Source organism: Oncorhynchus mykiss, chromosome 2 (assembly GCF_013265735.2).
Source record: "Oncorhynchus mykiss isolate Arlee chromosome 2, USDA_OmykA_1.1, whole genome shotgun sequence".
NCBI classification, from domain to species: Eukaryota; Metazoa; Chordata; class Actinopteri; order Salmoniformes; family Salmonidae; genus Oncorhynchus; species Oncorhynchus mykiss.
Window position 1 is genome coordinate 98,722,238 of NC_048566.1, and position 14,339 is coordinate 98,736,576.

At 43.5% G+C, this 14,339-nt stretch overlaps 1 protein-coding gene across 2 annotated transcripts in view; it reads right to left on the bottom strand.

The window, feature by feature from the left end:
• The window catches only part of LOC110500839 (neuroplastin), a 30,347-nt gene extending 29,482 nt beyond the window's left edge, over positions 1-865 (bottom strand). For both annotated transcript variants that reach the window (XM_036960450.1, XM_036960449.1), the window contains exon 1: positions 460-865. In XM_036960450.1, the coding sequence (XP_036816345.1) occupies positions 460-850 (391 nt within the window). In that variant the 5' untranslated portion in view covers positions 851-865. The remainder of the gene's footprint in view (positions 1-459) is intronic.
• Between the last annotated feature and the right edge of the window lie 13,474 nt (positions 866-14,339).

A 14,339-nucleotide genomic window follows, 5' to 3' on the forward strand; every position in this document is an offset into this window, starting at 1 on the left:
GGTAGTTGAGCTGTCTAGGGACTGAGGTAGAGGTAGTTGAGCTGTCTAGGGACAGAGGTAGTTGAGCTGTCTAGGGACAGAGGTAGTTGAGCTGTCTAGGGACAGAGGTAGTTGAGCTGTCTAGGGACAGAGGTAGTTGAGCTGTCTAGGGACTGAGGTAGAGGTAGTTTAGCTGCCTAGGGACTGAGGTAGAGGTAGTTGAGCTGTCTAGGGACTGAGGTAGAGGTAGTTGAGCTGTCTAGGGACTGAGGTAGAGGTAGTTGAGCTGTCTAGGTACTGAGGTAGAGGGTTCTTAATTTTCAGTGTGTATGTGATGGCCTCTATGAATGAGCTGCCGATGCTGGGGATTTTGGACAGGGAATGTAGTCTAGTGGTCTGGTGTACACACAGAGAGCTAGTAAAGCCGCTGCCCATCGTCCTAAGGGGGTCAGGGGTTAATCTACTACTCTGACCACTCACTCTGCAACACAGTAACGGTGGCCTGTGCTCTGATCCAGGTGGTGGCAGGGTTTTGGTGCAGATCATTCCTCCTTGGATCATTACTGGCCCGGCACTCGTACGTCCCAGCATCCTCCAGGCCGAGACGAGTCACGCCCAAAACGCTCACGCCGTTGGTGCCGTACGCCGTGTTGATGGAGACGCGGTGTTTACGGGCGCCGTCCCAGAGCTGGCGGAAAGAGTCGGCCCGGTTGATCTCGGAGTACCACCACTGAACCTCTGGGGTCGGGTTACCGACCACGTCACAGTACAACTCAAAGGTGTCCCCTGTTAGTTTGGTCTCAGACAGGGGAGACTTCACAAAGCCAGCTGTAGAGGTGGAGTAGTGGAGTAGGATTAGCAGTGGAGTCATCCACAGGATGAGGAGGAGAGGAGTGTTTCCGGTATGGAGCGGTGTAGCGTGTCCACGTTGGCAGGTGGAGAAGGGAAAACAGGGTGAGGGTGTAGAATGGATGAACAGGCAAGAGAATGAAAGGATGAATTAAAAGGAATCCGTTTTGGAAAAAGAAAAAGAAAACATTAGACGAATCATATTAAAGAACAGAAGTTGACAGAGCAAATAATATGATGGTGGAAAACAATGGTCAACAGAGTTCAATAAATATGAGAGATTAGATGGAGAAAAGAACTGAATAACTGTATCTGTTACATGGTCCGTTAGTATAGGTCGAGGCCAAACGTTTTGAGAAGGACACGTGCTTCTACACCTGCATAGCTTCGCTGTTGGGGGGTTTTAGGCTGGGTTTCTGTACAGCACTTTGAGATATCAGCTGATGTACGAAGGGCTTTATAAATACATTTGATTAGATTTGAAATATTAATTTCCACAAAGTCTGCTGCTTCGGTGTCTTTAGATATTTTTTGTCAGATGTTACTATGGAATACTGAAGTATATAATTACAAGCATTTCATACGTGTCAAAGGCTTTTTATTGACAATTACATGAAGTTGATGCAAAGAGGTCAATATTTGCAGTGTTGACCCTTCTGGTTCAAGACCTCAGCAGTCCAATCCCTGTACCTTTTTGCAGAATATCAGTCTGTCCCTGATGTTTTTCCTGGACAGAAGTGGCTTCTTTGCTGCCCTTCTTGACACCAGGTCATCCTCCAAAAGTCTTCGCCTCACTGTGTGTGCAGATGCACTCACACCTGCCTGCTGCCATTCCTGAGCAAGCTCTGTACTGGTGGTGTCCCGATCCCGCAGCTGAATCAACTTTAGGAGACAGTCCTGGCGCTTGCTGGACTTTCTTGGGCGCCCTGAATCCTTCTTCACAACAATTGAACCGCTCTCCTTGAAGTTCTTGATGATCCGATAAATGGTTGATTTAGGTGCAATCTTACTGGCAGCAATCTCCTTTACTGTGAAGCCCTTTTTGTGCAAAGCAATGATGATGGCACGTGTTTCCTTGCAGGTAACCATGGATGACAGAGGAAGAACAATGATTCCAAGCACCACCCTCCTTTTGAAGCTTCCAGTCTGTTATTCGAACTCAATCAGCCTGACAGAGGGATCTCCAGCCTTGTCCTCGTCAACACTCACTCACACCTGTGTTAACGAGAGAATCACTGACATGATTTCAGTTGGTCCTTTTGTGGCAGGGCTAAAATGCATGGCAAAGAGGGACTTTGCAATTAATTGCAATTCATCTGATCACTCTTCATAACATTCTGGAGTATATGCAAATTGCCATCATGCAAACTGAGGCAGCAGACTTTGTGAAAATTAATATTTGAGTCATTCTCAAAACTTTTGGCCACGACTGTAAATGTTCTGAAGGTGGAAATATCGTCTTTGGGTTAGACTGCTGTGCAAATCTGAATCCTCTATAGTCTATTAATTTTAGATTAGAGAACTTTAAGGCAATTAATTTCACAGCATACACACTATTTCACAGCATACACAACATTCTTCAAGCACCCAGAGGCTTCCCAGGCATATTATATTGTGAATAGGTTCTTATTATGGTGTTTTCTATTAGTAAAGCGCTTTATAAATCCTACAGAGCAGTAGCATTGGCGGCAGGTAGCCTGTCAGTTAAGAGCGTTGAGCCGACTAAACACGAAAGGTCGCTGATTCGATTCCCCCGAGCCGACTAGGTGACAAATGTGCCCAGGTGCCATTGAGCATGGCACTTAACCCTAATTTGTCCTGTAAGTCGTCTGCTAAAATGTAAACACTGTAGTATTAGTGAAGAACCAGAGACTTCCCAGGCATATTGTGTAACTGTAAACATTGTAGTGATAGTGATGAACCAGAGACTTCCCAGGCATATTGTGTAACTGTAAACATTGTAGTGATAGTGATGAACCAGAGACTTCCCAGGCATATTGTGTAACTGTAAACATTGTAGTGATAGTGATGAACCAGAGACTTCCCAGGCATATTGTGTAACTGTAAACATTGTAGTGATAGTGAAGAACCAGAGACTTCCCAGGCATATTGTGTAACTGTAAACATTGTAGTGATAGTGAAGAACCAGAGACTTCCCAGGCATATTGTGTAACTGCAAACATTCACTGGATGTATATCACTTGGCAGTGACCTTAGGACAATCTCTAGCTTCCATTCCTGCTATTTCTGGTAAATTGTAATCCAATATGTCCGGAAATCAATATCCTCATCCCCTGACTCTGAGGATGCCTCTGCTAGACTAAGTGCGTCCCAAATTGCTCCCTAAATAGTGCACTACTTCTCTCTCTCTCTCTCTCTCTCTCTCTCTCTCTCTCTCTCTCTCTCTCTCTCTCTCTCTCTCTCTCTCTCTCTCTCTCTCTCTCTCTCTCTCTCTCTCTCTCTCTCTCTCTCTCTCTCTCTCTCTCTCTCTCTCTCTCTCTCTCTCTCTCTCTCTCTCTCTCTCTCTCTCTCTCTCTCTCTCTCTCTCTCTCTCTCTCTCTCTCTCTCTCTCTCTGTGTGAAAGACTGTAAAATGGGACCCAATGCATCTCTAATTGGCACTCAACATTAAGGAGATAGATAAGGGTAGGCCCTGCGTTCTAGTTGCTCGTGCAACGCTACTTACTTACGTTTGGAGGATCGCATCGTGATACCTATAGAATTGGAATATGTTTCGACACCTAAGTACGGAGATAATATCTTATCGTGAGGTCCCTAGGGGACAGGGTGTCATCTGGAATGTAGCCGTTGTCCTTGAATGACCTGTCTGCTCACCTACGATGCTGCTCACATTTGCAATACAGCAACAGAGTAATACTATATTATCTAATAGTAATTAGGCGCTTACAATGTGTATACAACATCAGTGACCATCTCTGATGGCCTTATACACAAAAGCTCAATGATTTTCATAGCAAATGCCTCTTTTCTGGCCTTTGTGTTTTAGTACTCTGTACTTAGTACTTTTCTCATGAAAGAAATTCGGTAGTGTCATAGTGACTAAATATTTGAACTGGTGAAAGACAGTCTCTGGTCTGAAACAGTTTCTACATCCACAAATGACACTCGATTCCCTTTATGTAATACACTAGGTGTCATTTTGGAACGCAGTATTTGTCCTCTAATGACGTTTCTGAGCTTGTGTCTGGATCGTAATGCTGCTCACATCCCCATTATACACCATCTCTGGTAGCCTAGTACATAAAGGATCTATAACATTATACACCATCTCCGGTAGCCTAGTACATAAAGGATCTATAACATTATACACCATCTCTGGTAGCCTAGTACATAAAGGATCTATAACATTATACACCATCTCCGGTAGCCTAGTACATAAAGGATCTATAACATTATACACCATCTCTGGTAGCCTAGTACATAAAGGATCTATAACATTATACACCATCTCTGGTAGCCTAGTACATAACGGATCTGTAACATTATACACCATCTCTGGTAGCCTAGTACATAAAGGATCTATAACATTATACACCATCTCTGGTAGCCTAGTACATAAAGGATCTATACCATTATACACCATCTCTGGTAGCCTAGTACATAAAGGATCTTTAACATTATACACCATCTCTGGTAGCCTCGTACATAAAGGATCTATAACATTATACACCATCTCCGGTAGCCTAGTACATAAAGGATCTGTAACATTATACACCATCTCTGGTAGCCTAGTACATAAAGGATCTATTCCATTATACACCATCTCCGGTAGCCTAGTACATAAAGGATCTATAACATTATACACCATCTCTGGTAGCCTAGTACATAAAGGATCTATAACATTATACACCATCTCTGGTAGCCTAGTACATAAAGGATCTATAACATTATACACCATCTCTGGTAGCCTAGTACATAAAGGATCTATAACATTATACACCATCTCCGGTAGCCTAGTACATAAAGGATCTATAACATTATACACCATCTCTGGTAGCCTAGTACATAAAGGATCTATAACATTATACACCATCTCTGGTAGCCTAGTACATAACGGATCTGTAACATTATACACCATCTCTGGTAGCCTAGTACATAAAGGATCTATAACATTATACACCATCTCTGGTAGCCTAGTACATAAAGGATCTATACCATTATACACCATCTCTGGTAGCCTAGTACATAAAGGATCTTTAACATTATACACCATCTCTGGTAGCCTAGTACATAAAGGATCTATAACATTATACACCATCTCTGGTAGCCTAGTACATAAAGGATCTATAACATTATACACCATCTCTGGTAGCCTAGTACATAAAGGATCTTTAACATTATACACCATCTCTGGTAGCCTCGTACATAAAGGATCTATAACATTATACACCATCTCTGGTAGCTTCGTACATAAAGGATCTATAACATTATACACCATCTCTGGTAGCTTCGTACATAAAGGATCTTTAACATTATACACCATCTCTGGTAGCCTAGTACATAAAGGATCTATAACATTATACACCATCTCTGGTAGCCTAGTACATAAAGGATCTATAACATTATACACCATCTCTGGTAGCCTAGTACATAAAGGATCTATAACATTATACACCATCTCTGGTAGCCTAGTACATAAAGGATCTATAACATTATACACCATCTCTGGTAGCCTAGTACATAAAGGATCTATAACATTATACACCATCTCTGGTAGCCTAGTACATAAAGGATCTATAACATTATACACCATCTCTGGTAGCCTAGTACATAAAGGATCTATAACATTATACACCATCTCTGGTAGCCTAGTACATAAAGGATCTATAACATTATACACCATCTCTGGTAGCCTAGTACATAAAGGATCTATAACATTATACACCATCTCTGGTAGCCTAGTACATAAAGGATCTATAACATCATACACCATCTCCGGTAGCCTAGTACATAAAGGATCTATAACATTATACACCATCTCTGGTAGCCTCGTACATAAAGGATCTATAACATTATACACCATCTCTGGTAGCCTAGTACATAAAGGATCTATAACATTATACACCATCTCTGGTAGCCTAGTACATAAAGGATCTATAACATTATACACCATCTCTGGTAGCCTAGTACATAAAGGATCTATAACATTATACACCATCTCTGGTAGCCTCGTACATAAAGGATCTATAACATTATACACCATCTCTGGTAGCCTAGTACATAAAGGATCTATAACATTATACACCATCTCTGGTAGCCTCGTACATAAAGGATCTTTAACATTATACACCATCTCTGGTAGCCTCGTACATAAAGGATCTATAACATTATACACCATCTCTGGTAGCCTAGTACATAAAGGATCTATAACATTATACACCATCTCTGGTAGCCTAGTACATAAAGGATCTATAACATTATACACCATCTCTGGTAGCCTCGTACATAAAGGATCTATAACATTATACACCATCTCCGGTAGCCTAGTACATAAAGGATCTATAACATTATACACCATCTCTGGTAGCCTCGTACATAAAGGATCTATAACATTATACACCATCTCTGGTAGCCTCGTACATAAAGGATCTATAACATTATACACCATCTCTGGTAGCTTCGTACATAAAGGATCTATAACATTATACACCATCTCTGGTAGCCTAGTACATAAAGGATCTATAACATTATACACCATCTCTGGTAGCCTAGTACATAAAGGATCTATACCATTATACACCATCTCCGGTAGCCTAGTACATAAAGGATCTATAACATTATACACCATCTCTGGTAGCCTAGTACATAAAGGATCTATAACATTATACACCATCTCCGGTAGCCTAGTACATAAAGGATCTATACCATTATACACCATCTCCGGTAGCCTAGTACATAAAGGATCTATAACATTATACACCCTCTCTGGTAGCCTAGTACATAAAGGATCTATAACATTATACACCATCTCTGGTAGCCTAGTACATAAAGGATCTATAACATTATACACCATCTCCGGTAGCCTAGTACATAAAGGTTCTATAACATTATACACCATCTCTGGTAGCCTAGTACATAAAGGATCTATAACATTATACACCATCTCTGGTAGCCTAGTACATAAAGGATCTATCATTTACATAACAAATGCATCTCTTTTTTTCCCTTTTTTTTTTGCTGGTGAGAGAGATTCATAGCCGACTCATTTTAACCAGTGACATTGTCATCCTACATATCATCTCATGGATATCACCAAAACTCCTATACATAAAATACTGCTTTAGCAAATTCACTCACCATACACCTTAGGGAAACAAAGGTGCTATCTAAAACCTTAAAGGGTTCTCCCATGGGGACAGCCCAGAACCTTTTTGGAAGAGTGGATTGTCTACAATGTATAGTGTATAGCATATTCTGTATAGTATACTATATTGGAGTGGTCATCACAAAGCCCTGATCTCCATCCTGTATAAAATTTGTGGGCAAAACTGAAAAAGTGTGTGCGAGCAAGGAGGCCTACAAACCTGACTCAGTTACACCAGCTCTGTCAGGAGGAATGGGCCAAAATTCACCCAACTTATTGTGGGAAGCTTGTGGAAGGCTACCCGAAACGTTTGACCCAATTTAAACAATATAAACACAATACTACCAAATACTAATTAAGTGAATGTAAACTTCTGACCCACTGGGAATGTGATGAAAGAAATAAAAGCTGAAATAAATCATTGTCTCTACTATTATTCTGACATTTCACATTCTTAAAATAAAGTGGTGATCCTAACTGACCTAAAACAGGGATTTTTTTTACTAGGATTAAATGTCAGGAATTGTGAAAAACTGAGGTTAAATGTATCTGGCTAAGGTTTTTTTTAATTTCCGACTTCAACTGTATATGAAGATGTTGTGAGTTCTGGGAGAACAGTGGAGAGACAGAGAGAGAGAGAGAGAGAGAGAGAGAGAGAGAGAGAGAGAGAGAGAGAGAGAGAGACAGAGACAGAGACAGAGACAGAGACAGAATGAGAGAGAGAGAGAGACAGAGAGAGAGAGAGAGAGAGAGAGAGACAGAGAGAGACAGAGACAGAGACAGAGACAGAGAGAGAGACAGAGAGAGAGAGAGAGACAGAGACAGAGACAGAATGAGAGAGAGAGAGAGAGAGAGACAGAGAGAGACAGAGAGAGACAGAGACAGAGACAGAGACAGAGAGAGAGACAGAGAGAGAGAGAGAGATGTTTCCCATGCCAATACAGCCCTTAAATTGAAATTGATTTAAATTGAGAGATTGAGAAAGAGCGAGACAAAGACAGAGAGAATGAGAGCGAGACAGTAAGAGAGAATTTGTGTAAGAGACGGAGAGAGAGAGAGAGAGAGAGAGAGAGAGAGAGAGAGAGAGAGCAGAGAGATGTATAGTTTGCTGCAGCTCAGTGTTCTGTGCCTCTGGGGAGTGTGTGGGCACATGGTGATAGATTCCCTCTGTTTCCATAGAAGCAACACCACGGCAACCAAGCAAGTTGCCTCTGGCATAAACAGGACAACCAATGGCCTGCAGGTAGAAAGCGTCACTACTTGTTATAAGCATGTATGACTTATAATATGTCATGTATTTTATGTAAAAGAAATGTACTCTTGCTGGCTGTTATTTAGTCAAGGATCATTAGGAGATCATTATTAAACATTATAAGGGGCTCATTCATGCTTATGATAAGTCTTATACTGCATTATAATCACATGATAATACAGAGTCATGTGTTACTGGGACCACTAGGGTAGAAGGGAGGGTAGTGGAGGCTGGGTGGGGACTGGGACCACTAGGGTGGAAGGGAGGGTAGTAGGGGCTGGGTGGGGACTGGGACCACTAGGGTGGAAGGGAGGGGAGTGGGTGATGGGACCACTAGGGTGGAAGGGAGGGTAGTAGGGGCTGGGTGTGGACTGGGACCACTAGGGTGGAAGGGAGGGTAGTGGAGGCTGGGTGGGGGCTGGGACCACTAGGGTGGAAGGGAGGGTAGTGGAGGCTGGGTGGGGACTGGGACCACTAGGGTGGAAGGGAGGGTAGTGCGGCTGGGTGGGGACTGGGACCACTAGGGTGGAAGGGAGGGTAGTAGGGGCTGGGTGTGGACTGGGACCACTAGGGTGGAAGGGAGGGTAGTGGAGGCTGGGTGGGGGCTGGGACCACTAGGGTGGAAGGGAGGGTAGTGGAGGCTGGGTGGGGACTGGGACCACTAGGGTGGAAGGGAGGGTAGTGCGGCTGGGTGGGGACTGGGACCACTAGGGTGGAAGGGAGGGTAGTAGGGGCTGGGTGTGGACTGGGACCACTAGGGTGGAAGGGAGGGTAGTGGAGGCTGGGTGGGGACTGGGACCACTAGGGTGGAAGGGAGGGTAGTGGAGGCTGGGTGGGGACTGGGACCACTAGGGTGGAAGGGAGGGTAGTGGGGGCTGGGACCACTAGGGTGGAAGGGAGGGTAGTGGAGGCTGGGTGTGGACTGGGACCACTAGGGTGGAAGGGAGGGTAGTGGAGGCTGGGTGTGGACTGGGACCACTAGGGTGGAAGGGAGGGTAGTGGGGGCTGGGACCACTAGGGTGGAAGGGAGGGTAGTGGAGGCTGGGTGGGGACTGGGACCACTAGGGTGGAAGGGAGGGTAGTGGAGGCTGGGTGGGGACTGGGACCACTAGGGTGGAAGGGAGGGTAGTGGAGGCTGGGTGTGGACTGGGACCACTAGGGTGGAAGGGAGGGTAGTGGAGGCTGGGTGGGGGCTGGGACCACTAGGGTGGAAGGGAGGGTAGTGGAGGCTGGGTGGGGACTGGGACCACTAGGGTGGAAGGGAGGGTAGTGCGGCTGGGTGGGGACTGGGACCACTAGGGTGGAAGGGAGGGTAGTGGGGGCTGGGACCACTAGGGTGGAAGGGAGGGTAGTGGAGGCTGGGTGGGGACTGGGACCACTAGGGTGGAAGGGAGGGTAGTGCGGCTGGGTGGGGACTGGGACCACTAGGGTGGAAGGGAGGGTAGTGGGGGCTGGGTGGGGACTGGGACCACTAGGGTGGAAGGGAGGGTAGTGGGGGCTGGGACCACTAGGGTGGAAGGGAGGGTAGTGGGGGCTGGGACCACTAGGGTGGAAGGGAGGGTAGTGGGGGCTGGGACCACTAGGGTGGAAGGGAGGGTAGTGGGGGCTGGGACCACTAGGGTGGAAGGGAGGGTAGTGGGGGCTGGGTGGGGACTGGGACCACTAGGGTGGAAGGGAGGGTAGTGGGGGCTGGGACCACTAGGGTGGAAGGGAGGGTAGTGGAGGCTGGGTGGGATGTTTCTTTTGGGGGGGGGGGGGGTTATAAGTAGTGTTGTTGTGTCTGCAAAATGTCAATAAAACATTGATCACAAAAAGGAACATATTTACAAGATGAATATGGACAGAACGCTGTTAATAAAGTCATTACAGGAAGAAGAACAACGCAACGCTTCGCTTCTCCAAAACATTTAGTGTATTTTTTACATTTTCTCTTCTATTTTTTGTTCCGTAACCATATCGGTTTAATGCTCCGTAACCTTATCAGGGTTTAATGCTCCGTAACCTTATCAGGGTTTAATGCTCCGTAACCTTATCAGGGTTTAATGCTCCGTAACCTTATCAGGGTTTAATGCTCCGTAACCTTATCAGGGTTTAATGCTCCGTAACCTTATCAGGGTTTAATGCTCCGTAACCTTATCAGGGTTTAATGCTCCGTAACCTTATCAGGGTTTAATGCTCCGTAACCTTATCAGGGTTTAATGCTCCGTAACCTTATCAGGGTTTAATGCTCCGTAACCTTATCAGGGTTTAATGCTCCGTAACCTTATCAGGGTTTAATGCTCCGTAACCTTATCAGGGTTTAATGCTCCGTAACCTTATCAGGGTTTAATGCTCCGTAACCTTATCAGGGTTTAATGCTCCGTAACCTTATCAGGGTTTAATGCTCCGTAACCATATCGGTTTAATGCTCCGTAACCTTATCAGGGTTTAATGCTCCGTAACCTTATCAGGGTTTAATGCTCCGTAACCATATCGGTTTAATGCTCCGTAACCTTATCAGGGTTTAATGCTCCGTAACCTTATCTGGTTTAATGCTCCGTAACCTTATCAGGGTTTAATGCTCCGTAACCATATCGGTTTAATGCTCCGTAACCTTATCAGGGTTTAATGCTCCGTAACCATATCGGTTTAATGCTCCGTAACCTTATCAGGGTTTAATGCTCCGTAACCTTATCAGGGTTTAATGCTCCGTAACCATATCGGTTTAATGCTCCGTAACCTTATCAGGGTTTAATGCTCCGTAACCTTATCAGGGTTTAATGCTCCGTAACCTTATCAGGGTTTAATGCTCCGTAACCTTATCGGGGTTTAATGCTCCGTAACCTTATCAGGGTTTAATGCTCCGTAACCTTATCAGGGTTTAATGCTCCGTAACCTTATCAGGGTTTAATGCTCCGTAACCTTATCAGGGTTTAATGCTCCGTAACCATATCGGTTTAATGCTCCGTAACCTTATCAAGGGTTTAATGCTCCGTAACCATATCAGGGTTTAATGCTCCGTAACCTTATCAGGGTTTAATGCTCCGTAACCTTATCAGGGTTTAATGCTCCGTAACCTTATCAGGGTTTAATGCTCCGTAACCTTATCAGGGTTTAATGCTCCGTAACCTTATCAGGGTTTAATGCTCCGTAACCTTATCAGGGTTTAATGCTCCGTAGCCTTATCAGGGTTTAATGCTCCGTAACCTTATCTGGTTTAATGCTCCGTAACCTTATCAGGGTTTAATGCTCCGTAACCTTATCAGGGTTTAATGCTCCGTAACCTTATCAGGGTTTAATGCTCCGTAACCTTATCAGGGTTTAATGCTCCGTAACCTTATCAGGGTTTAATGCTCCGTAACCTTATCAGGGTTTAATGCTCCGTAACCTTATCAGGGTTTAATGCTCCGTAACCTTATCAGGGTTTAATGCTCCGTAACCTTATCAGGGTTTAATGCTCCGTAACCTTATCAGGGTTTAATGCTCCGTAACCTTATCAGGGTTTAATGCTCCGTAACCTTATCAGGGTTTAATGCTCCGTAACCTTATCAGGGTTTAATGCTCCGTAACCTTATCAGGGTTTAATGCTCCGTAACCTTATCAGGGTTTAATGCTCCGTAACCATATCAGGGTTTAATGCTCCGTAACCTTATCAGGGTTTAATGCTCCGTAATCTTATCAGGGTTTAATGCTCCGTAACCTTATCAGGGTTTAATGTTCTATATTAGAGGTCGACCGATTATGATTTTTCAACGCCGATACCGATTATTGGAGGACCAAAAAAGCCGATACCGATTAATCGGACGGTTTTTATTGATTTATTTGTAATAATGACAATTACAACAATACTGAATGAACACTTTTATTTTAACTTAATATAATACATCAATAAAATCAATTTAGCCTCAAATAAATAATGAAACATGTTCAATTTGGTTTAGATAATGCAAAAACAAAGTGTTGGAGAAGAAAGTAATATGTGCCATGTAAGAAAGCTAACGTTTCAGTTCCTTGCTCAGAACATGAGAACATATGAAAGCTGATGGTTCCTTTTAACATGAGACTTCAACATTAACTTCAATATTCCAAGTTAATATAGTATTTAAAGGACTATTTCTCTCTCTACCATTTGTATTTCATTTACCTTTGACTATTGGATGTTCTTATAGGCACTTTAGTATTGCTAGTGTAACAGTATAGCTTCCGTCCCTCTCCTCGCCCCTACCTGGGCTCGAACCAGGAACACAACGACAACAGCCACCCTCGAGGCAGCGTTACCCATGCAAGCAAGGGGAACAACTAATAGAAAGCTCAGAGGGAGTGACGTTTGAAACAGTATTAGCGCGCACCCCGCTAACTAGCTAGCCATTTTACATCGGTTACACCAGCCATTAGGCTGATAGGCTTGAAGTCATAAACAGCGCTGTGCTTGCATAGAGCTGCTGGCAAAAGCACGACAGTGCTGTTTGAATTAATGCTTACGAGCCTGCTGCTGCCAACCATCACTCAGTCAGACTGCTCTATCAAATCATAAACTTAATTATAACATAACACACAGAAATACGAGACTTTGGTCATTAATATGGTCCAATCCGGAAACTATCATTTCGAAAACAAAACGTTTATTCTTTCAGTGAAATACGGAACCGTTCTGTATTTTATCTAACGGGTGGCATCCATTAGTCTAAATATTCCTGTTACATTGCACAACCTTCAATGTTATGTCATAATTACGTAAAATTCTGGCAAATTAGTTTGCAATGAGCCAGGAGGCCCAAACTGTTGCATATACCCCGACTCTGCGTGCAATGAACTCAAGAGAAGTGACACAATTTCACCTGGTTATTATTGCCTGCTAAACTGGATTAGTAGTTATAACTAGTGATTATGATTGATAGTTTTTTTTATAAAATACATTTAATGCTAGCTAGCAATTTACCTTGGCTTCTACTGCATTCGCGTAACAGGCAGGCTCCTCGTGGAGTGCAATGGTTAGAGCGTTGGACTAGTTAACTGTACGGTTGCAAGATTGGATCCCCTGAGCTGACAAGGTGAAAATCTGCCATTCTGCCCCTGAAGAAGGCAGTTCCTAGGCCGTAATTGAAAATAGGGATGTGTTCTTGGCACTGACTTGCCTAAAGGTATAACAAAATAAAAAATACAAATATATATTTTTTAATCGGAAATCAGCGCCCAAAAATACCGATTTCCAATTGTTATGAAAACTTGAAATCGGCCCTAATTAATCGGCCATTCAGATTAATCGGTCGACCTCTACTCTGTAACCATATCTGGTTTAATGTTCTGTAACCACATAACACTGTAGTGTCCCGTCCCCTTATTAATACAAGTGACTGGGCTGATCTTTTCAATGCTCTCATTTACTTTATGATGTCTAATCCCCCATATCTACTCTATTACATCTAATCCCCCATACCTACTCTATTACAGCTAATCCCCCATACCTACTCTATTACAGCTAATCCCCCATATCTACTCTATTACATCTAATCCCCCATACCTACTCTATTACATCTAATCCCCCATACCTACTCTATTACATCTAATCCCCCATACCTACTCTATTACAGCTAATCCCCCATACCTACTCTATTACAGCTAATCCCCCATACCTACTCTATTATATCTACTCCCCCATACCTACTCTATTACATCTAATCCCCCATACCTACTCTATTACATCTAATCCCCCATACCTACTCTATTACAGCTAATCCCCCATACCTACTCTATTACAGCTAATCCCCCATATCTACTCTATTACATCTAATCCCCCATACCTACTCTATTACATCTAATCCCCATACCTACTCTATTACATCTAATCCCCCATACCTACTCTATTACAGCTAATCCCCCATACCTACTCTATTACAGCTAATCCCCCATATCTACTCTATTACATCTAATCCCCCATACCTACTCTATTACATCT